Here is a 23,882-nt window from a genome sequence, read left to right as displayed (position 1 = left end):
CCAGTAAACGTCTGTGTAAAATCTCTCTTTCACGCCCTTTTTTAACGACTCATCAAATCACGTGGCTCCCCCCCTCTCTCTCGCTCCCTCAGCTCAACAGCTTGCTATAGCCGACAATAGAATTTTATAAATAAGAAAATGTAGCCTACCGGTATGTAGGCTATTTTTTGTTGTTGTGGCTTAAAACATTATAATAGGCCGAACTTATTTTAGAGACGCAGCTCTGTTAATTAGGCTCTATGACTGCAGGTCCCGCAGCATATTCTCTCTCTCCCCCCCCCCAACCAGACACACTGAATCTCAATTTGACAGAGCCGCAGCCTGCAGCAGAGGCGTTCATTGACACATGGGAAAATGATGAGCAGCATCAACAGGGGGAGTGGGACTGAGGTAAGAAATTTGAAAACATTTTATGAAGACAGCAAGCAAATTCTGCATAGTGCTGTAGCCGAAAAGGGTGTGAAGGCCTGTTTGACTTTCTGAAGTAGAATTGTAGTGGGAAAAAAAAAAAAAAATAGATGGATGCCGAATTTCTCTCATCTGCTGAAGTGGTCATTTCTTAAGCCATTGCTGCTGCATTTCATGTGAAGGGTTAATGGAAAAAACAACAAAAAAAGACTCATTGTTATGTCTCTTTTGGTCACTTCTCACGTTACAACTTAACAAACTACCTACAAATGATGTAAGATTGCAGATCCACAAGGAAAACATTTCTTCATGTTTGGTTCAGGCATGCTGCAGGGTCAGATGACAGTCTTGCTCATTTGAGGAGTGAGGCATTGTTGGCACCTGAGTGAACTTATAAATAATGAATACACCCCTTTGTTTCCACTTCAGTAGCCAAAATGAACACAAAAAACACTTGCATAGGCTGTTTTACTTTTACATAATGTCACCGTACTTTTGTGCCACGATGAGATTGTTGCAGGACAAAAAGTCTTTGTTGTGTTTTATGTGGCGATAGAAGTTGCCATTTGATAAGTAATTAAAATATACGGTTGTGTGGTTGTGTGGTTGTGTGTGTGTGTGTGTGTGTGTGTGTTTTAGGAAGAAGCGAGGAGGAAGAGAGAGAGAGGGACCCTGAATGGCAGCCAGAGATACTTCCTTGTGATAGTCAAAGCTCAGCCAACAAATGCAGAATGTAATACCCTCACGCTCAATAAAACGAGCAACTGGTCTCATATACGATGTGTCTTCCACTAGTGAGAGTCAATACGAATGGAATCAATCGGTTTGTTTTGTAGCAACAAGATCTTTTATGCTGACCTTCCACAGGCTTTTAATACATGTGCCTGTGTTGCATTGAAATCTCATCCTGTGTCAGATTTCAGTTCATCTTGAGCACCTCCTTTTGTCTTTGATTATCACTGCAACTTTTTCAAGAATGAGAAAGTGTTTCATCTTCTGAGTGCCATGGTGGGATAGAGAAGTTATGTTTGCTTTGCACTGTGTAAGGCTGTAAAGCTAAAAGCCCAACAGAGAATCATAGAAATTAGATTTGCAGTTGGGTCGATCATCTTCTGGAGGAGAGCCAGAGTTTGAGGTGAGTGAGAGAGGCAGGCTGCTGATAGGACATGATGGATGGAGAGAGCAGAGAAGTGCTGATGTATAAGAAAAAAGGGATGGGAAACACACACCCATGCAGTTACAGATGCACGTTCATTTGCTCTTTCATCATGACACTGAACAGAAGCAGGTCCAGTTAACTAAATAATACATGCAGGGTTCTAAGTGGTGTCTTTTAGTGTTGCATGGATCTCTCTACATACAGAAACAGAACTTTGTTGAACAGAAAATAAGGTGGTTGGCATATTCTCACAGTATCTGATGATCAGGTTCTTAGTTTAGCTGGGTAGTTTGATCATATGGGCTAAGGGTTGACTGAGTTCATTTCTTTCTGTTGGCAGAAAGCCAAGGCTTTTGGAATGAAAGCATCTTTTTTTGGTTCATTTAGGTGAAAGGTTTACTTTTAGTCTCAAGAATTTACAATCTGAAGCCTTTCCAGAGCGTTCAAAGTATGTGACGTTTTACAAGGCAGACCTAAAGGTAATTTATGAATCTATGGAATACAAATGAGTGAATAAGTGAGTGTAAAGAGCTCATAAACAAACACTAGTAATAGCCACTTTGACAATTCCGTTTTAAATTTGCTTTCCAATTTGGATTATTGATTATGTAAATGTTAAGTGATTTTAATTGTTAATAATTTATCTGTTTTATTTGTGTTTTATGTGTGATTTTGTACACACACACACACACACACACACACACACGTATATTTGTACATTTAATTTTCAAACTTTGATTTAAAAAAATAAATAATATATTTTTTATGGTAATACAACAGGTAGTCCAGGATGTCGCCATTGCCCCCCCCCCCCCATGTTTTTTACCTCCCATTTTAGTCTACATCAATCATTTAGAGGGATCATTTAATAAATAAATAATTTAACCATCTGATTTCATTGATCTTATACCCAGTATACATGTCATTACATTTACAGAGAGAAGTCTTCTTGAAATACTTCTGCGTGGTTCTGCTATTCCAAGTGATGCATCACTGAGAATTAATAAATATTCACACTTTTCTTTTACTCCCTGTCCTCTTTCCCATCTACATCCTCCGCTGTGTGTTATTTTAGACAAGGAACACAGTGTGAATAATTCATAGTAATAATAAGCATTGAAACCTTGGAAACGTGCAGAGTGACTGACTTAATGAGGACCCTTTGTTTTAGATTGTGCAAAATAACTAAAGGTAAATAGCTGGGTGACTGACAAGAGCAATGTTTCACATATTGAAATGCAAAAGATAGTGCAAATATGCAAATGTAGTTTGTTTTAAGTTTTTCTTTTACTAAGTGTAGTCAAAATGTCAGCCTTGTCCAGGTGCATCCTGTTATTTTGTTTGCTTTTTTGCACGTGCAGTTTGCTCCACACTCCCACCCAAACAGCGCAAAAAGCACAGCGTGATATACATTATTCACTGGGTTTTTTTAAAGATTTATTTTTGGGCTTTTTTGCCTTTAAAGTAGAGATAGGACAGTGAATAGAGCTGGAAATCAGGGAGGGAGAGAGAGAGTGGGGAATGACATGTGGGAAAGGAGCCACAGGCTGGATTCAAACCCGGGCCGCCCGCTTTGAGGACTATAGCCTCCATACATGGGGCGCACGAACTAACCACTGAGCTACCAGCGCCCCATTCACTGTCTTTTTGTCTCACACGGTCTTATCTGCTCTGATTAGTGGTTATCCTATGTTCTCAGCAGTATGACAACTTGGTGTGACTAGGTAGGTGGGCCTTAGTCTTTGCCTTGTGTGTACACAATGCTCAGAGTCTAAAAGAGGTCTTCATATTTGCTGATGAATTCTGGAGAAATATCATGTGCTGTACTTTCTAGACATTCTGACTCCATCCTGTGATCTCACAGCAACATTATCTCACTGTGGTCTGTTGACTCAGGGATAAAGGGCTGTCCTTAAAAAAAAAAAAAAACCTGTGTCAGTGTATGAGAGCAGCATGTGTGACCCTAACACGTCATGACACAGAGCCATTTGTAGCATTTGGCACAAATCACAGTCACACGGGAGGGGACTACACACAACACAAAACTACATCGCTATTCCTGAAGAATGTAGGGAAACATATTTTTTTAAGAGCTGTATGACATATTGTTATGACTCTAGTCATGGGACATTATTGCTCCCCGGTAATAAACATTAGGAGAAGATTTTGCTGGTTGTTGTTGTTGGGATGTCTCTGCGATGCTCTCATGAGGCTATGCCAAATGATCAAATCTACAATTATAGGTACGCCCCTAAATGTGGAACTGGGCCTGTGATGCATGTAACCATGACTTATGTCTTACTTGAAGAATTAGACATGGCTCGTTTTTTTTTTTTAATATGGCTTAAAAAATAAAACCATCACAGTAATTACTAAGTACAACCCCCTCAACCACACCTTCTGTGCAGTTTGTACTTCCCCCTCGTACATCAACAAAACCATGCCATGTGATTGTTGTGAATCTCTTAAAGACATTGTAATTCAGCTGTAGCAAATTAGAGGGTGCAGCTCTTTTTTTTCTCCTCTTTTTGTCTCAGCTCAGAGGGGGGACAGTTCGTACCAGCTCTGTGGTTTGGTTAATCCCTGACAAACTGTGCTCCCTGCAGCAGCAGCAGGGTGTGTTGTGAGAAAAAAAGAGGAAGGTTTCAGTGTTTCGAAGAGTAGTGTGTGTGTGTGTGTGTGTGTGTGTGAGCATGTGTGTGAGCATTTGTTTGTGTGTGTGTGTGTGTGTGTGTGTGTGTGTGTGTGTGTGTGTGTGTGTGTGTGTGTGTGTGTGTGTGTGTGTGTGTGTGTGTATGATCGTGCTCAGGTGTGAGTCAGGCAACACTGAATAGTGAATGCAAGTGGATGTTCATTCAGCAGCAGCGCCCATGATGGAAGAGGTTTTTTTTTCTACATGATTTCAAAAAGAGAGTTATTTCTTATTGCAACAAGATGACAAGTTATTCATCTCTTGCTGACCCATTATATTTTTTCTATGCCAGGCAGAGTCCACTTGGCTGGAGTACACACACACATACACACACACACACACACAAATCCTGGCTACGCGTCTGTTACATAATCTTCGCCCACACAAGGATCAATAGGTTGTAGAATTTAACACAAAACCAAAAGTTGATTTTTGTTGACGCTTTCAGCTATCACCTGTTGAGCACTTATTGACGAGATACTGCCTAAATTATTCCCCTTTTTCCGAAGAGCCTCATCATAAAGCAGGATTAATACAATCTGCTCTAGTTGTTTCAGAACAGTTGTTCGGGGCCTACTTTGTTATTTATGTAATTTACTCTCTGATGCTGCTACTAGACACAAGGACAGATGGGAAAGGATACAACCAAAAGTTAGCAGCATCACCCCGTACTACAAACTTAAACAGTAAAAATCACTGCTTCGTTTTAAACACTCAAACAAAATCTAGAACAGAGGTCTCACAGCAACAGGAAGGTTAAAATATGTTGACACGGAACAAGGAAAGTTGCAGAGTGAATGTGTCCATTTAAAGCCACAGTCACTTGAAAGCCATTAACATGACACATGCAGCTGTGTTTCTTTTGTCCACTAGGGCATGTAACTGGTTTGTAAGTATATATTTTCTGCACTACTGACTTCTTGTTGTGCTAATTAGGTCAGCATGATAACCAGATCCTCAGAATGAGTGCACAGGAAGCACAAAAATGACTGCCATCATCATCAGCATGCTGCCGGCTTGTTGCTCTGCAGGGACAACAAAACAGTAGCACAGAGCCTGCACGCCTTTCTGTTTAATTCCAGGAATTCTTCTTTCAGGCATTATCTGAAAGCAATAAACATTTTATCTCCATGCCAGATACTTTCTTCTATCCCCAGGCCTCCCATCCAGATGCTCGGCCCAGCAGCCCCGCCCCTCTGAACATGAACCACTACACCAACAAGAAGAGTGCAGCAGAGAGCATGCTGGATGTGGCTCTGCTGATGGCTAATGCTTCCCAGCTGAAGGCAGTGCTCGACCAGGGGCCTGACTTCTCCTTTTACACCCCAATCGTCACCCTAATCAGCATCTCCCTCTGTCTGCAGGTCACAGTTGGGGTCCTGCTTATCTTCATAGGTGAGGAACTAAACAGAGTCCCCCCTTAGACCTTTTGGCGTCTTTGTTGTCTGCTGAGCGTCGCAACCTTTGCTTGCCCTTTGAGTTTCCTCCCCTCCACACCTGTCCCCTCTGCAACGTCAAGTCCACCGATTTCTCATAAACAACTCATTACTGGCTAGTTGTAACCATGGCAACCCTCCAGACACCAGGTTAAAGGTCAATATGTGAGTGTACATGCTATAAATGTCTAGAAGTAAGGAAGAAAACAAATGATGCAATTAGCCATTTAGTGATACGCCCAGTGATTTTTAGGATTTCTGCATTTATAAGCCACGTTTGGAGAAAAATAGCTCGATTAAGATGGAAAGATGAACTTCAGATAAGATATAACCGTACATGTTACACTGTGGTTCAATGTGCTCTGACATAAAGCAGATCAGTGAACTTTAGCGAGGTCACACTGACTCATTTTAACTCGAGCAGGAGGAGTAAATAGAGTTTTGTCAGTATCTGCCTTTGAAGTCTTTTAAGATGTAACCACCCTATTATAGAACACCCCCCACCCCACCCACCCATATTAGTAATCTATGATGCAAAAGTAGTCTATTTTGAATTAAAAGTATTCTTGGCAGTATCTCGTATCTCACCTTTCCCAAGTATCTGCTTGTTTTAATTGAATTCCTACTGTAACCTCTGTTAATATATTACTATAATACAGATGTGAATTACTAAAATAGTCAAATTATAGTCATCATCATAATTTATAATCAAGTCTAACCAAAGATTCCTGCACTTGTTTTTTTTTCTTGTTTGTTTTCTCAAGAATCATGCGTCAGTAAAAAGGTCCGTCAGCCTGTTAGTCATCACACATTTATGAAGACCTGAACCCCTCCTTCCACCAAACCAAGTGACTCTTCTGCCACCCCCCACCCCCAGATATTCAAACACATCTCTTTTCATTCCTCTTCCTTCATTTTCTCTGACTGCTCTGAACCCCACTGCCCCCACCACCCTCTTCCCTAAACCCTCCCCTCACACGCCTGTGGATCCAGCTCTGTCTAATGGAGCCAGTGGCGCGTGATGCGAGTGGCCTACATTCCATCACCACCCCCACCCCCTGTCCACCCTTACCCATCCCATCCAGGCAGATCAGACACACACAGGCGGGGTCCTTATACACCATTTAACCTTTGGTTATCTCCCATGAACACACACACATATACACACATATGTACACAGATCATATTCCTGTAGAGTCCAATCAGCTGACACCCCCAACCCCAACACACGCACACACACAACACACACAACACAATTTTTCCTGATCACACCCAATGTTATTCACCGGCCAGTCCCTGTGATGATGAAGATCCCAATAAATCATTATCACATGTACTGCTGTGTCCTCATTGTGTTTACAACTTCAAAGTACACATTAAATGACACATTTTTTTCATACAGTAACTATGAACTTCCCTCCGTCAGCCCTCTCTTCCCTGTATTGTCCCTTCTGTATGCTTTGAAAAAAAAAAATCTTCCTTCACATTTTTTCTACTCTTTTGAATTGCTGAGTAAGGGATGAATTTGACAACATAAATAATGAATTACTTCATGTACAGGTTCATGCTTGGACTAAATATTACGTTGTTTGCCACAGACAAAGAAAAATGTACAGAACACTATGTTCAACAACATAGGGACATTTCTTATTCTTAAAATAGGCCCTAGGGGGTTTGACCTCTTAACCAATATAAAACTCTAATAAAAAAAGTATAAAAAGGGTTTTTGGGGGATTTGGAAGGAAGATTTGAGATTTATTGCGTAAGCATTGTATCTTCTTCAATAAAGCATTATCTCTGAGTACTTTCACGCCAAAATAACTGTATTTTCTCTTCCTTTAAAGCGCCTCAAATGTCAGATGATGACTCATCCTTCACTCAGGGGATTTTGTAAAATGTTTTTAACCTATTAAAAAGCTTTCCTGAAGCCAACGATCCAATCACAGTCACCCCAATGTTATGTCCCGTCTTCTATCTTGTGATTGGTTCTTTCCCATTTGAACTGAAAATAAGTCAAGACAAGGCAGTTAGATACTCTCAAAGTTCAGCTTCATGGGGACCTTAGGTACGAGTGTTCATGAAATGAAAGTTTCTAAACACTAAAAACTGAATTATGTTGTTCATTACTCTTATACATCCTTGTCAGAATGTAATATTTGTTCCTCTGCAATGTTAGTGTGATCACTTGTTAACATGCACCCAGAATGATCTGTGTATGGATTTATGGTTGTCAGTAAATCAGTGTATATTGAGTCGGCTGGAGTCCAAGTTTAAAGTTGGCTGCTTATGTTTGATTTGACATTCATTGATTGAGTGTGTGTTTCCTTTTTTGTCTACAGTTCGATGGGACCTGAATGATGAACAAAAACATTGGAGGTTAGACATTTTGGAGGACTTGGCTACATGTCTGGTTTTTATCATAGTGGTCGTGAATGTCTTTATTACGGCATTTGGAGTCAACAAGCCAAACTAATGTGAATGAACAACAACACACAGGTATTTCTCTTCTGATCACAATATCCTGTCTCCTTTGCTGCTCCTTGTTCTCTCTACAAGCAGTTTGCCATGCATGCAGTCAGCATATTTTTGGTCCTCACCTCCCCTGACCCGACCTTCACAATCCCCCTACCTGACCTAAAAACACACTGACCTCTCCAGGCTCTCAGAGAATTTTCCACCGGAAAACAACACAAAAACAAAAATCCAACAGCTGGCTCATTTACCAGAAAATCTTTGTCCTGCACACCGCTGCAGGCGGAGTGAACAAGAGAGAAACAGCAGAAATTACAATGGGGTCTGGTGCATAAACAACCCAACATTTGTTTTTGGTGGACAAACAGGAAAGTGGAGACAGCAGCAGTCAGGCACATGTGACCTCATGCTGTCTGTCTCCTTTGCTGCCCGGTAGTGAACTAAAGCCCTGCCAGACTACAAATGCACAGTTACACGTGCATAAAAAATGGAAAAACAGGCTTCAATTTTTAATGATATCAATGACGTTCGTGCAAGATGTCATGGTTTCTGTCTGGATTGCTTGGACTGGTGTCATGGGGCAACTGAGGGAATGTACACAAGAACAGGGTGTGCCTCATGTGAGTCAAAGAGCTGTCCAACCTCCGCAGGTTAACCCTTCAGCACAGCTGTCCACAACCACAGGCCACAAGCCTAACATGACATTAAAACAATGTTTGGTTGTGCCTCGACTCTCTGAGCAAAGCTGGAGTGTGTCTGTGGTTCTCTGGACCGGCAGCTGGTGAATTCATCAACACAGCTCAGAGCCCAGCTGAACCGCTTGTTAAACTGTAAGCCTTAATTAGACAGTGTTTCAGCAATGTCACCTAAACCCCAAATTAGAGCAAAAGCAAATGCTCAATTTACACGCTCAACTTTTTAAACAAAACCAGTTTAGTTCGTTTTATAAAATCTGCAAAACACGTGAAGATTATTAAGACTGGTATGTAGAATTTCTTCTATAGGATCGTGACAAAGCACCTTTGAGATGACAAACCAATGTCACAATCTGATCCTCTTCCTCCTCCACAACTATCATTGGTTACCTTGGAAACAGGACGACTTGCAGAGAGCTAGATTGATGACACACACAGCTCCACTCAGAGCAGATCTGTAGACTGATATAGATACATAATGTATGTCTTCGGCTCCCACACTTCTGGCTCCATCTCAGTCCTGGCTCAGTAGGGGTCTCACTTTCAGAGGATGCTGATGATCAAGGAGGAGTTTTAGCTTGGTTGAAGCAATACGGATCCCTCTTGGGAATGATGGATACCAGCATTCAAACTGGACAATCACCCTGGTGACACTTCCACCCCCCCCCCCCCTCCTCCCCCCTCCCCTGCCCTCCTCTTCCTCTCTGAGTCCCCTCTTCATATTCACTGCTCGGTCTCTGCAGAGAAGTCAGATCTCAACTCTCCAGGGTTCAGACACCTGAGCTCTCCAGAAGAGCAGAACTGTATATAAACCATCTATGATGTGGCCATTTCCCCACTGAGTCGTCATAATCAGTAATACTTTAAAGGGCTTCAAGTGAGTATGACATTTACGCACTCTGTACAAAGGCCTATTGTGAGCAGTCAATGGTGTGCATTTAATTAAGACGGCTTTATTCATCGATCAGTTTGTTTAATTATTAATTTATGTTGGTTGTCTGTAGCCCTAGATTGTCATTGTTATAGTACACCACAACGCCTTCTTCCCTTGTTTCTAATTTTGGTGAACTGAATGAGGCAGCGCCCTCTAGTGTTTTTATTGATGCCATTCAATCCAAACTCCATTTCATGTTCACAGAGCGAACATTGGTTTGGGTAATGTACATCTTTGTCAATTCTTTGTTATTCTAAATTTAAAAAAAAACAAGATAGAACTTCATGTTTTGTGCTTTATTTGAACAAAACAAAATTCAACATTCTAATAGTCCACTCACGATCACAGCCTTAGTCACTTCCGTTCCCTAAAGGCTTCTTCTTAGGACATTACATTTCAACACCTTTACTCCCAGGAACATTTGCACACCGTGTTTGACAAACATGTTTGATTACATTTTGTTTGCTGTATTAAAGATACAGAGGCATGGAGCGCGATGTCCCGATACACGCATGTCAAATGTAGTTTGCAGAAAAATACCAGGATGTCCTACTACATCGTGCATTTTTGGCTATTCTGTCCCAAAATCCTCTGTGCATATTTCACCAACAGCCCCACCAAGAAGGCACAGAGAGATAAATCAAATTTGTGCATTACCGAGAATCAAAGGTCAAATTAAAATTAGATTAAACATTTTTCAGGTGGGGAAACTTAACCTTTTATTAGTCATATTTATACTTAAAGCAGAGTTTGTTGACTAGTGTTATTACCAGCACAGCTCCTCCCATCTTAAAACCTGAGTAGAGGTCATAATGTCAGTCAGTATTTACTAAGAAAATGTGATCAGATAGATTATATACACAAAATAACCTTTATATATACACAAGTGTTAGGGTAGAACATTACATGTTTTTATAAAAGGTTTCAGCTGTGGGAATCCATGGCAGAATGATATGCGTCATTGTTTCCCTTTCCCAAAGTAAGTCAGTACTGCTTAGAAAAAAATTGAGATTTAAAAAAAAAAGCTTCGATAGCTCTTTAAGTGGATATGAGTTTGGCACTGCAAAGTGGCACAGTAAATGGCTTGTTCTTCTGAAGGGACCATTTCTTCAGCATTTCAGCAGCACCTTAATGGCCTCTTCTGTTCCGTTTTCAAACCTCAGCATATGAAATTAAAACATCTTTAGCACCTTTCCCAAGTGCTGCTGCAGAGCAGTGAAGAAACGGACCAGTAGAGCTCAATGTCTCACCCTCTGTGGGGAGAAAGACCCGCAACGAAGAGTTTTAGTTTTTAAGGAAAGAGTGGTTTAAAAATCAACAGAGTGGTATGTTTTCATCAAAATAAAAAATAAAAACTATGGAGATGCCTTGGATACCGGTCTACACTTACATCATTTGATGTATAAACCATCATTCTGCATGACTCACCTCCATAATAGTAGAGTAGTGCAACACCAACTAAAAAACTGAAACAGCTCAGGAAGAACATCGGACCTGCAGAGAGAAAGAAAAGGTTCTCATCGGGGACTTTTATAGACAAACAACAGCTATAAACATATGAGTGATCAGCAGGTGGGTGTATGTATTGTGCATAGTTGAACAGTGTTGTCTAAAAGATTGAATAGTTAAAAAATAAAAGCAAACTAAAAATTACAATAGGATATGGTTACAATTCAATTCACTCAGCAGACGCTTTTATCCAAAGCGACGTACATCAGAGAGTATGGTAAGACTGAAGAGTACACATCTGCTCTGTAAAAAGACAATTTTCTTGTTCACAGTCAATATGTGCCACATTTCTTTGTCTTCATTATGAATGGGTGTCACTGTTTCACTACTTCACTGATGACCCATTTTCCTGCTGACACACCTTTGACCCGAGGATGCGGCCCTGACTGTTCAAAAGGAATGCAGGCCACAGGAGGCTGCTTTGGACAGAGGGGTTTACACGTGAGCTTAACTGACCCACAAAACCAAAGCCCTGGATGCAACGGGATGATAGATGGTGAAGCAGCGTGGAGCAGAGGGGCCCACATAGTGAGGCTCAGGGTTAAAAGGTTCAGCAGACAACTACATGCGCTGAAGAACAAAGCTTAGTTTGGCTTAAGGGGCTTATCTGAGGATCAGTGAGGGGTGCAGAGGCACCCTGACACACATAAACTGAAAGACCGCCATGTTTAAAAAACACACAAAAGATAAAAAAAAAACTGTTGCTGTCACATATCAAATTGGATGTGTTTTTAGGCCCGTTAACTACAAATTAGTATGCACTGCTCATGCAAGTACAAGGTAAGTATACAGTAAAACAGAAGCAACAAAATCAAGAAATAGAAAAAAAGGAGAAGAAAAGATTAGATGACCAAGGTGGTAATAGATACACAAGTGTGGGTAAAATGTTCAATGTCGTTATGAAAGGCTCTGTGAATTCAAACACCCACATTCTAAAAGTTGTGTGATCATTATAATGTAATTTAATTTTCAAAGGCAGCTAACAGCTGTGCACTTCTGAGCCCTGTTGTCCTGGAATGAAATGAGACTATATTGAAATAATCATGACCTTTAATAATTGATGATCGAGTTAGTTCTTGGAATAATGTGGTCGTTTTTTCGTCATCAATTTAAAATGTAAAATCGGTAGCACGCATAAGAAAGAAGACGGTTTCATAAAAGCTCTTTGTTACAGCAGCGTCTGTTTTAAATTGGTAACATGCAGTTGATCAAAACAAAACTTGACTGACTGCAGGGCTTACTGCGATGGATTACTGTACCAATGTTGCATCTCAAATAACTTCTCAAACTCTGTGAAGTGATTTCCCTATTGTTCTCAAAACAAACTCTGCCTGGAAAACAGGTCATCAGTTCCTTTATAATGTGGTGTGCTTTGAACAGCTTTTGATTCTTACTCAAAGTACGCATACATTATCTGTACTTGACCAAAACATAGAAAACAGCAGGGATCTTTTTTGCATTACAGGAAACATTTCACCCACACTCATTCAGTTTGGTCATTATTTACAGATACGATTATAAAGTTGAAGAAACCCCCCCCCCAGAAAGAACATTATACATATTGTTCCTCTGTGGAGTGACGTTATTAGATTTACAAGAAACTAAAAGTCAGCACACTCATTGTCCTTTAGGCTCTTTGCTGAAACGCGTCCGTTGCTACCCTGTATGCTGCTGCCCTACCCAGATTAAAAGACGTTAAAGGACACTGAATGTGCGAACTTTTCTACTTTCTTGAAATTCTTTTTGTGGTCGTGCACCTGGCGAGTTTTTATTGTTTGAATATGCTCCTTTTTCTAATGTTTAGTAGATTTACCTCTGTCATTAAGAACAAATCGCTCTGGGGAGCTGGTCACACTGAGAGTCCATTTTGGATCTGCAATATCTGGAACAAAAAGAAAAGTTGAGTGATTAAAGGGGTGAACGCTGCGCTTTTTAAAAAAGCAATAGCATTTGTAATGTGAAATCCACTACATGGCGTGCAGGCAGCGCTACTGCACGTCTCTCTAATTTTATAAGGATAAGCCTCCAAAAGGCCACACAGGGTATTACACAGCAGGGGGTGCACCATTATTGGACAGTTGGTTAGGAGATTTGTGTCATCATCTCACCTGGCATATTGGACAGCATTACTTTAGAACATGTAAGAAAAAGGAAAAGGTGCACTTATATGAATATATGTACTATACAGATCATAAAGAACTGGAGAAAGCAGGAAGGGAAAACTTTCAGGTGAATGCCAGCTGATCAGTGTATTTAACTTGCATTATATTGCAGCAATATAGAAGCTGAATTACGAAAGACACATATCCATTTCATCTTTAAGGATCTACTTATCAGACTTATGTAGTTTTCAAAACAAAAGCTTCTCTGATTCCGCTGTATATTTATTTTTAAATTTCTTACAAAACTTGGCAAAATTCAACTACTTAAATCTTTGTGAAACCCTGCACGGTGGATTTACCTCTCTGTGTGACTCTGGTGGGCAAGCTGGTGTAGACATCTTCAGCGTGAATGTGAAGTCCTCTGTAGAATTCATGACAGGCCTCCTCTCCCTTCATATACAGATGCATCAAGAGCTCTGGTAAGCGCACCTCGGTGGGCACGCTCAGGTTCCTGAACTGCAGGGAGAGGCATGCTGAATCTAATCACTGCACATACTGGTATACCATCATTCTAATTGAATTTAATTGATATAGTGACAGGACTCCATGACTGTCTAAACAGTTTTATATGTTTTATAGTATTATATGCAGCATTATCTGTATTGACCCTGCGTGCCTCCCTGTCGCTGAGTATCTGGGGGTAGATCCTGTTCAGCTGCAGCACCAGTCTGTCAACCAGTTCAGTGTCCATCCTCTCATGTGAGCACAGGAACTGGGCATCCCTCTGGAGCTTCTCATGGCAATCGTAAATGTCTTGTCAAGGACAAGCAAGAAGTAGTGTTAAATCAATGCATTTTACCCGACAACAAACACGCTGTAATTGCTGACTTGGAATTATAGGAGGCATCAGGGATCTAAAAAGTTGTATCTGCTCTAGTGTGAAGGTCAGGTCAGCAACAGGTCATACTCTCTTGCACAAGTACAGCTCACTAGAAAAGCTCTGGGCCTAATTAAACGCTTGCAGATTTGATGTCTAGTCTTAAGTAGTTTTTCAGTAAGCTGGTCTTGGCATTCGTCCAGTCCTGAAAATAAAAGTCTAAGAGGTTTATTCTCTAGTTTATAAGGTCGAATAGGCTGCACTTTCTAAATAAGGAAAATTGTAGCAAAAACCTAAGTTGAATAACTCAGAGATAAAAGTCAAACTATAGAGACCATAATCATTCATTTGAAGAGCCCTTGTCTGAATTTAATAATTCCTAGATTAATTCAATTGGAAAAAATTTGAACAAAGTGAGGCAAACTACCCGGACACATACAATAACAAAATATGAAAATAAATACTTTTATCAGTATAATACTAAAATAGTTTCATCATACACATAGGATCATTTAAATGTATAAGTTTGGATAGCTCTGACAATGACTGTCTATCACGAATAGAAATGACTTTATTTACATAACGAATTTAGACACACTTTTTTAAAATGCTCTTTCTTTTTTTTTTTTTTTTTTTAAATGATTGCAGCTCAGGCTCCGTCAAGTCTTGTAAAGAAACGCCCAATTATGTGCTTTACTAAAGCCAAAATGAATTCATTTCATTCAAAACAACAACCTAACTTGAAGCTGTAGAGTAAAATGAGTGCAACAAAGTGGGCGGGCAAGCTGGTCCTGTCACCCACAAGTTAGCGCGAAGGGGATTACTGTAAAAGATCCAAAACAAGACAAAACACCTTACCCTGGATTCACACACCTGTCATACTGACAAACAAAATGTTGGGCGCCCCTTCCGACAGACGGCTTCTCGGTAAACTTCCTGTTCCCTCCGCTGTGTCTCCCTTTTGTTCAACAACATCAGTACGTGTGACCAGCAGCCACACGGCGCCGCCCTGCGCTGCGCCTGCCCGAGGCCAAGTGATTGACCTCAGCACCACATCATAAGTATCAGTCCGCAGACTGCGACACCAGGCTGACCTGACAGGCGGATTAACAAGATCTGCTCTCAGGTGCACCCATTGGACCATAGCGATGTCCGTAATCACCTTAATTCATTTCCTTCGCCCATTAATACTAATGACTGCTCTAGTTCAATTATTAATAATAATCATAATAATCATAGTTAATAATAATCATAAATATGATTATAATTATAAAAAGAAGACAATTTGTTGCACTTTTTTCTCATTAGAAACACCCTTCATTACCATATTACTTATTTTGTAAGCTACATGGTCAGTCTGCTGCATCAACATTAAGACTTTCACACATTTTCATCCACCCCTCGAGAGAAATGTATACCAAACACTGCAGTCTCTCCATTGCAAAACAGTATCTCTTTAATAATTATAACTTTTTACATTCTTTCAAATTATATTTACATACTGTACTGGCCACGGGTTTCTCATTGGCTCTCCTCATCCAATAAGCAAGACTTTTCCTGCTCAGGAGAGGACTTTTTCTCACAAATCTTCTGAAGTTGCCAACAAATGTTGTGATATAGTTACAACAATGGTTAAGACGTATCTCAACATAACAATTTAATTGTTTTTTTTGAAAAGCTCAATTACAGGCGTGGAAGTCTCTTTCAATTACAGGAAGCCTATAATCAAACAAGGCTGGAGTCCTGAATGTTCAATGGCGTCCTTTCTCAGACAGAGGGCAGTGTGCCATTACAGTTTACAGAAGGCACATGAGTCCATCAGTACTGATCAGAGCTGCACCGTGGTCATCATTTCAACAACGTTTGGTTTTCCCTTCTTTTTGTTCTCAATGATAAAGTTGACAATCTTGGTCTGTAGAACACTTCTGTGGGATGTTTCCTCACACCGATATAATCCGAATAGAAAATTCCTTCTTTAAATTCCTCATGTTGGCCTCATCTGTGTTTGATGGGTTCCCTCCAGACAAACTGGTCTGATGTCCTCCATACTGCCACATCCTACCAGAACCTACTGCTGGGACCTGGTCAGGGCCTGGACTTGCACTTTGAATGGTTGACTGAGGAGGTCTGCTGCATTGAGGTGGTTCACTGGAAATCTGTGCATACTGTGGGTTTCTGGGTAATAGAGGCTGGTCATAGTCACAGCCAGGGAGAGCAGATAGCAGAGGAACTGGGCCACACGTGCAGACAGGTTGATGGGTGTACTGTTGATGATATCTGTGGAGGAAAAGACAGGAAGTTGGTCATTTACCTCTTGCCTTACAGGACTTTTTAAATGTTTCCCCTTTAGAAAAGAAGTTGCCATTTCTCACCTGGAGGCCCTCATGTTTTCACACGAGGCTGAGATACTGGTGTCCCACAGTGAACTCAGCTTCTCCTGGGTATTGTTGTTGTTGTTGTTCCTGCTTTTAGGACTGTAGCGAGACCGCCTGTCCTCTTGTTGTTGGGGAGGCTCCTCCCACTGCCACATATCTGGATCACTATTAAAAAATGTCAATTCAAACCAGCAGGTCAATCTTTCAGTTTGACTATGAGTAACACTATCCTCTTTTATTTCTCCATCTTTTGAATTTCCCTCGGGATCAATAAAGTGTCTATCTATCTTTCTACACATCCCATTTAAAAAAGTTAGAAACTATTTTTACTCACTTGCAAAATGAAGGCACTACTTGACCACAATAAACAACTTGTGTTAAATAAGGCCAATAGTTTGCTTAATTTCAGAGGATAACGTCGTTTTTTCCACTATTTCACATCTGTAGTATGAATAACTTTACAGATTATGACTTTGCAATAAAACAAATTAAACTTGTAAAAAAAAAAAAAGTCAGCTTGGAGCCTCGTCATTATGTTTCAGATGTCAAGTTTTTAGTTCTATTTGAAGAGACGTTTGTTCCAAGATAGTTGTATAAAGTAAGTTCTTGCAATAAGAGAAAAAAGATATAATCAGACAAAAAAAAAAACCCACAATTAAGAAATTGTTGGAAAAAGCAAACAATGTATTTCTTAAGCATCACAGGGATTACTGACATACATGATCACTTTCATTGTTGGTTTCTTTTTGCAGCACACCCTGATGACACAGAGTGATACAGAGCACACTACTGCCAATGGTTTCACAATCTTTGAATGATACACAAGGGATTGGAAACAGGCCAAGACATGAAGGAACAGGAGGGACATGAAGAAGAAAACATCTGCCTGCTAGTGCACAATGCTCTATGATTTAAAATGCTTAAAACTTCCAAACTTTTGCTTTCATTCAGCATTAGTGCAAGCTAAAAGATACACACAGCCTTTTAAGTGTGCTGAATGTAGACATCATTAAGGTTTACAAGAAAACTATGGATGCAACTAAAGTATTTCTTTAAATAAAGAAGCTTAACTTGTGGTGAAGTATATTTCTATAATGGGGTAGTTCATTTAAAAGCATCTGTGTCATCTGAGCACTTATTCACACAGTTTACGTCTCACTCACCTCTCATGCTGTTTCCGTTTGTCCTCTTTGATGCAGTCGAGCAAACAGCAGGTGATGAAGGCCATGGACATGAAGAAGATAATGGCTGAGCTTACAATAGATGCCAGCACGGCTACTCGGAAACCGTAGTCCTCAAACGGAGATAGAGCTGCGGTGTCAGAGAAGAAGACTGCTGACTGCATTTGTTCAGCTTTAATTCAAAGGCACGCACAAATGTTACACACAGCTGCCTTCATCACGCTGCAGAAGTGAACCGTAACATTCAAGCGTCACACAAAAGAAAGATCATCTTGCAACATAATCAAGATTCTGCTGTCACCTTTTCCAGTCACTAACCAAAAGGACAACTAACTGTGCACCCTCTTGAGATTACTCCTCTCCTCATGCATTCCTATCAATATTCTCCTTTAACTAGCTCTAGCAAAAATAGAATCTCTCTTGAAAGCGTCTTTAAGCATTCATTATTCTGAGCCAAATAATACCTGAAGTTGTCTTCATTACTTGTAGCCACAATGTCTATCACATAATGGTTCATATAAATGCAATGTCTTCATAAAAATGAGCTGAGGGAGAGCTTAGGAGACGTTTTGCAGCTGCTGCAAATTCTCCTCCAAGCATAGAAACATTCGATCTGCGCATATACACATCTGGTTATAAAATGTAAAAACAGCTAGATGCATTCGGTAAAACACAATGACTGTCATTTGTTTTTATGTTAACCCTCAAGTAAAGGCCTTACTCACGTTTACAGTAGTTCTGGCCCACCCACTGGGTGCTGTTTGGGCCTAGTACACATGTTAGTTCCCCTCCCATCAGTTTGTGTTTGGCTGGGCACTGCAGGGAAATGATTGTGCCCACATTGGTACCATTTCCCTGGATGATCTTTTGAGTGCCCAGGGCAGGTAAGGGCATAGGTGTGCACTGGTTCTGGGACTGAACTGAAAAGCAAAGAGATCAGTTTTCACAAAGATGATCGTACAACTCAGGGCTGACACAGTAACACAGCAACAGTGCAGGACGATTTGTGATTCATTCCACAGCTATCAGCACTGAACTCCTGTAGGGCTGCACAACTTTGCGTGACAAAAACCTGACCTTCAAAAAAAGCACTGTACCGTGCTGTAACAAATTCTTACAGTATCGAAACAGGAAATGTGATAAACCATTCAACTAAATGACTGGTGGAAATACACAGGCCATCTGGAGCCATGCTAATCATTCCTTTATCATACAGAGCAGCATGCTGCACAGCATATTACAGGAGGGGGGGGGGGGGGTCTCTCACTGTCAGCCAGTAGTCTGTCACTATGAACCTACAATATCAGAGTTCAACACGACACAAGCTTCTGGAATGCAACTAAAAGCACTGACATCAAATCAGTGATTTCCTACAAGACTTATCATGTGATCCGTCCTAGGAAGTGTCAGATGCAGCTTGTTTGCTAAGGGAAACCTGATTCTGATATCCATGCCAAACAATGGACATGAGATAAAAGAGATATTTTGCAATACTCCTCTTTGTTTCAATTAAATGAAGGAAAACATCCAGGAATGTGACATCGGCTGTGCACTTCCAGTAAAACATATGGTGCAGCCACAAGGGGCATCAAGTTACACCAAAGGCTTCTTGACAAAATGAGAGATGATGTTAAGTGTCTTATTTTCTTTAGAAGCATTAAACACGCTTCTGGACAAATTTGTCAATTACAGTGGGCGAGTCACAGCTGGTATAAATTCTGCTCTGAAGGACATTTACGTCACTTTATTCAAGTTTATATAACACAAGGACGAACCTCACTGCCGATGAGTAAAGATCATCACTTTCATGGACCGTGTCTGTAGCCTATGTGTTATGTGAGTGGCTGCTTCAGCGTCATCGTTTGACGCCCAGCTGTGCGTTGGCGCAAGGACTTTCTGATGATAAACCCACAAACAGTTGCCTCCCTTTTTGACTTCCTCTTTTGTTTGCGTTTTAAATCAACCAATGAGTTCTGTAAAAATGATAGACAGGTCTCGCAATGTTTCCCCTCGAAAACCCCAGATGACACATGATGCAGGATGCAAACTGTATTCATTAATGTGATTTAAATTCTCAAATATGTTTTACACGCCTGTAATTAAGAGGATAATCTGAAAATGCATCATATTATATAGCCCACCATGGCCATTATTCATGCAGCAATTCTTTGCGAACTACAATTACAGAAAGCAGGCGACTGTAAGACCCTTAAGGGGTACTGCACAGGATTGCACGTTAGATGCATACTGTATACTATGCTATATGACTAATCAGTGATTGGATGTTTGAATCAGACGCAGGTCACTTGGAAAACATGCCATGTAAAATCTGAAGAAGAAAAAAAATACGAGTCTCCATGTTAAGAATAGTGATGAAAGAAATGCAAAGTGCAAAACAAATTCCCGTGCAAGCACTTCCACACTTGGAACTCGAGTAGGCTATAAACTGGACACCTTGGTCTTACCTGAGCTACTTAGGTCACGTCCGTTAATAAAATTGGTCCTGGACACATCTGTTATTGAGGCTGTTGCCGCCGACATGGTGTTGATTGACAGGTCCCCCCCTCTTAGTCCGCTCTTTTTGGTTGTGCGTAAAGACTGCGCAACGGTGTCCCTCTGTGTCCGGTACAGAATACACACGTCGGGATTCCGTAAACTCCAGAATTCCGACTCCGTACCTCCCAAAGAGAAGCTTTACGTCCACAGAATCCTCCCACAGTGCTCTTCTCACTGCATCATTTACTTCTTCCAGTGCATGGTTTGGACAGCGCTTCTGTGGTGGCTACTCCAGGCGTGAGAGGCGGATGAGCCCTCGAGAGGACGGCGAGAGATAAAGTGATCGGTCGAGACCTTGTCGACCAAAGCAGAAATGACTTTGAGGATTACACCAGGTCAGGTCAAGTTGCGTACCACAGTCGGTGAGCAGGACGGGTGAAACTTCAGCAGCAAGGAAACACAGTGTGGAAGGATGTCACAGCGCTGCTCTGTATGCGCCTATCAGGATGTAGTGTTTCTGATAGGGTGGAAAAAATATATATGCAAAACACACTCAGTGACGTTCAACTCAAAGTTAAAAGAAAATAAAAGCGGTCTGGCTCAGTCTGCTCCATGTTGACGGTTAATGTGCGCATATAAGTCTGGCTAAAGTGGTTCATAGAGTGGGTTTATCATAGAGGACTGGATTATAAAGACATGTGTTGCTTATGTCAGAGGATGTAGAGTGTCATAGTGATAATATAAAAGGAAGGGTCTAATTAAAGTGGCGTTTATGTGTTACATAACTCCTTTTGTGATGGTGTGTATAAGTATAACATTAGATTTCGCTTTGCTGTGTCTGCAGTCTCATTGCCTCTAACATGTTTTTTTCACTTCCCTCCTGTGCTTTGTCACAGATGTGATGGAGGTGCTGAATATCGACCTGGTTGATATGATTCATTACACTGACTCTGACTGTTTTTTTCCCCCATTTCTGACAGGTTTCTTAGTAAAGTAAAGCAGGCAACATCAGCGTGTTTTACCAGATAGCTTTACCTTCAGCTCTATAAAATAATTAGAACTTTTTGTACATTTCATAGTAATAATTTAATAGGGAAATGAACTGATGTATTACCTTAATCTGGAGAAGATCAGCATACAAGAACACAAAAAAAGAGGCTACATTAATAGTTTCCTGAAGATTCCTTATTTGCTTGTTACTCCCATCTGACAGCGTCACCTTCCTCTTCTTCAAACATTATACTGGTCCATTGCCATTTAGAATTCTGAGCATGCGTGAGGTTGATTCTGCTGTGAGTGATAAGTGTCTCCATAGGCTCAGCCCTGTTCACCTGAACACACCTCCACACACCACCTCAGACACTGTGGGAGCCTCTGTTTAGACAGCAGTTCCCCTTGAGATGCTTGAATATATTAGCATAGCTGATTAAAAGCTATTCAGATCTGTCCTGGTGCGCACTCATGATGTAAACACGGTTATTTTTAGGAGACCCTTCTCAAAAGAAAACATGTCAAGTTATCTAGCAGTGTGTGTTTCTAGAACATTTTACTATACGTTTTTTCTTTTACTCAACCAAAGTATAAATTCAGTCTCTATAATTCACTTGAGCATGTCCATTTAATGTAACTGTATGCTTCCACTACTCTCAGAGTCAAGTATATTATTCACAACATTTGTCTGACAGCTTAAGTAACTTTTAAAATGAGCATTTTTTAAATTCTAGTTGACACAATTTATCACCTATTCTTTTTTTTTTCAGATAAGGGGATTAAGTGTTGAGAAAACTTAAAACCTTAAGTATTTAGCAGTAGATACAGTGTGTTATTGCATATGAATGTGTAAAATTCAATAAAGATCTAGTTGAAAGCCTGCCTCAGAATGTGCACACCTCCCAGGGACATTTTCTTGTTCAAATTTAATGAAAAGCCAAACGTCAACCGTAATACCTCATTCTATCATTACGCCTTTAAATGCAGAACTTTAAGAAAGAGCAGGGGAAGAGACACAGTTGGTAATGGTATTTTTGAGAAATTATTCCACTTAAAGTGTTCAGATTTCCATTTGATTTGGACTCGGTTGCTACAGCAACAGTTAATATGGTCTGGCTTCGTCTAGGACTCTCAGTTCCCTCCACTTATTCCCTGCCCAGGCTTCATTGCTCTGTACGCTGTGTAAGCCAATAAACAATCCAGAGGCTCGATAATGAAGGCCTGGAATGTCGATAATGCCTCCTCAATAAAAAGGAATGAAAGTGAGATTTTTGCTTCCTGATGGTTAGGGTTAGGCTCAGGGATCATCACCAAAAACAAGGTGATAAAAAGATTGCAGGCCGTGTGATTTTATTATTATTCTGACCTGACAAGCGAAACAGAGAAAGGTGAGGCAGGTGAGACTGGTCAGCTCAGTGTGTCTGTGCTGCCCCTAACACATTGTGACACAGCAGCTCTGCTGGGGGGGGGGACCACTCCATCACACAGGTAATTAAGTAGAGCAGGAGGGCCCCATCAACACTGCTGCTCCAACCAGGCCACATATGGCTGCAGGTCTGGGTGGAGGAGACTGAAGGTGCCCTCTCTGAAGCGTCCTTGGTAAGTTCCTAATGTGATAAAAACAAGCGTTGAGTAAAATGTTAATGCTAGTTGTTTGATGCAGCACAAGCCAGGAGGTTATTATTTGAAATATTTTTTTCTAAAGCCAAATGAGGAGTACAGTTACATGGGTAATATAAAGACTACAAGAGCTCCATTGTGGACAACTGAAACATGAAACTATTCTCAAAAAACAAATACAAACAAAGATTGTTTAAGAGTCAAAACTAATCCCAGGAACAATGTAATGTTGATGTAAGAGTAATGAAGTTTCATTACAGCTAAGATATGCATGTGGTCGACAAACCACATGCTCAAGTAAAGTAGAGACAACCTCTGGCTTCCACCCACATTCTCTCTCTCTCTGGTTGCACAAACACACACCTTGTGATGGGTTCATAACACCATTAATGCTCCTTCTCTGTCTCCTGTGTCTGAAATTTCAGAACAAATGACTTGTTCAGGCTAGATTGCGGCCACCAGCGTCTGGGCCGCTCCATAAATCTGCTTCACACGCACACACACACACGCAGGCATAGAAAGGAGATGGGAAACAAGTGGCAGGTGAGAAGAATGAGACTTTAGCAGGAAATTGAGTTGCTCAAGCATTTCTTTGCCAATGTGTTTCCTCCGACGTGCACAGCTTGCAGGGCATAGTGTTTCAAATGCACAGCATTTCTCAGACACCTCAGAGGACTTGAGAGAAAGTGAGTGAGTTCTGAAAACTTTACTTTTCTGCCACTTTCTTTCTTATGTAGTGAAGCAGGTTGGATAGGGCCGTTGTATTATGTACATCATATGCATTAAATGTAAAAAGGGACTAAAAGAAATACCCTTTGTGGTTAAAGTCCCTTGAGCTCTTGAAACGGAAACACAAAGACAGATGCAGCCATGCTAGCAGCGCGGTAAGCTGTAAGCTAACTATACTTACTTGCAGCTAAAAACAGCATGCAAATA

The 23,882-nt window shown here is 40.7% G+C and overlaps 3 protein-coding genes across 4 annotated transcripts; 1 reads left to right on the top strand and 2 right to left on the bottom strand.

Annotated features, from left to right (window-relative positions):
* The first annotated feature begins 180 nt into the window (after nt 1-180).
* Nucleotides 181-10,101, top strand: LOC109981018 (ninjurin-1-like). The gene is made up of 3 exons (XM_020629636.3): nt 181-390; nt 5,417-5,654; nt 8,035-10,101. The coding sequence occupies exons 1-3, from the start codon at nt 355-357 to the stop codon at nt 8,166-8,168; spliced, it is 408 nt and encodes a 135-aa protein (XP_020485292.1). The 5' UTR covers nt 181-354; the 3' UTR covers nt 8,169-10,101.
* On the bottom strand, nt 10,078-15,581 carry LOC109981020 (caspase recruitment domain-containing protein 19-like). Of its 2 annotated transcripts, XM_029276548.2 has the most exons (7): nt 15,158-15,581; nt 14,075-14,220; nt 13,767-13,923; nt 13,414-13,434; nt 13,119-13,187; nt 11,225-11,290; nt 10,078-11,049 (listed from the first exon to the last, which is right to left on the bottom strand). In XM_029276548.2, exons 1-7 carry the CDS (start codon nt 15,426-15,428, stop codon nt 10,949-10,951), a joined length of 831 nt encoding a protein of 276 aa, XP_029132381.2. In that variant the 5' UTR covers nt 15,429-15,581; the 3' UTR covers nt 10,078-10,948. The 2 variants fall into 2 exon arrangements, with proteins under 2 accessions (XP_029132381.2, XP_020485295.2); XM_020629639.3 differs by lacking the exon at nt 13,414-13,434.
* Nucleotides 15,582-15,718: 137 nt separating this feature from the next.
* Nucleotides 15,719-21,607, bottom strand: LOC109981019 (sushi domain-containing protein 3). The gene is made up of 6 exons (XM_020629637.3): nt 21,451-21,607; nt 20,306-20,853; nt 18,566-18,760; nt 17,823-17,970; nt 16,657-16,824; nt 15,719-16,561 (listed from the first exon to the last, which is right to left on the bottom strand). The coding sequence occupies exons 2-6, from the start codon at nt 20,379-20,381 to the stop codon at nt 16,225-16,227; spliced, it is 924 nt and encodes a 307-aa protein (XP_020485293.2). The 5' UTR covers nt 20,382-20,853; nt 21,451-21,607; the 3' UTR covers nt 15,719-16,224.
* Nucleotides 21,608-23,882: the final 2,275 nt, after the last annotated feature.

Source organism: Labrus bergylta, chromosome 12 (assembly GCF_963930695.1).
Source record: "Labrus bergylta chromosome 12, fLabBer1.1, whole genome shotgun sequence".
NCBI lineage: Eukaryota > Metazoa > Chordata > Actinopteri > Labriformes > Labridae > Labrus > Labrus bergylta.
This window is presented reverse-complemented; position numbering and strand designations above follow the sequence as displayed.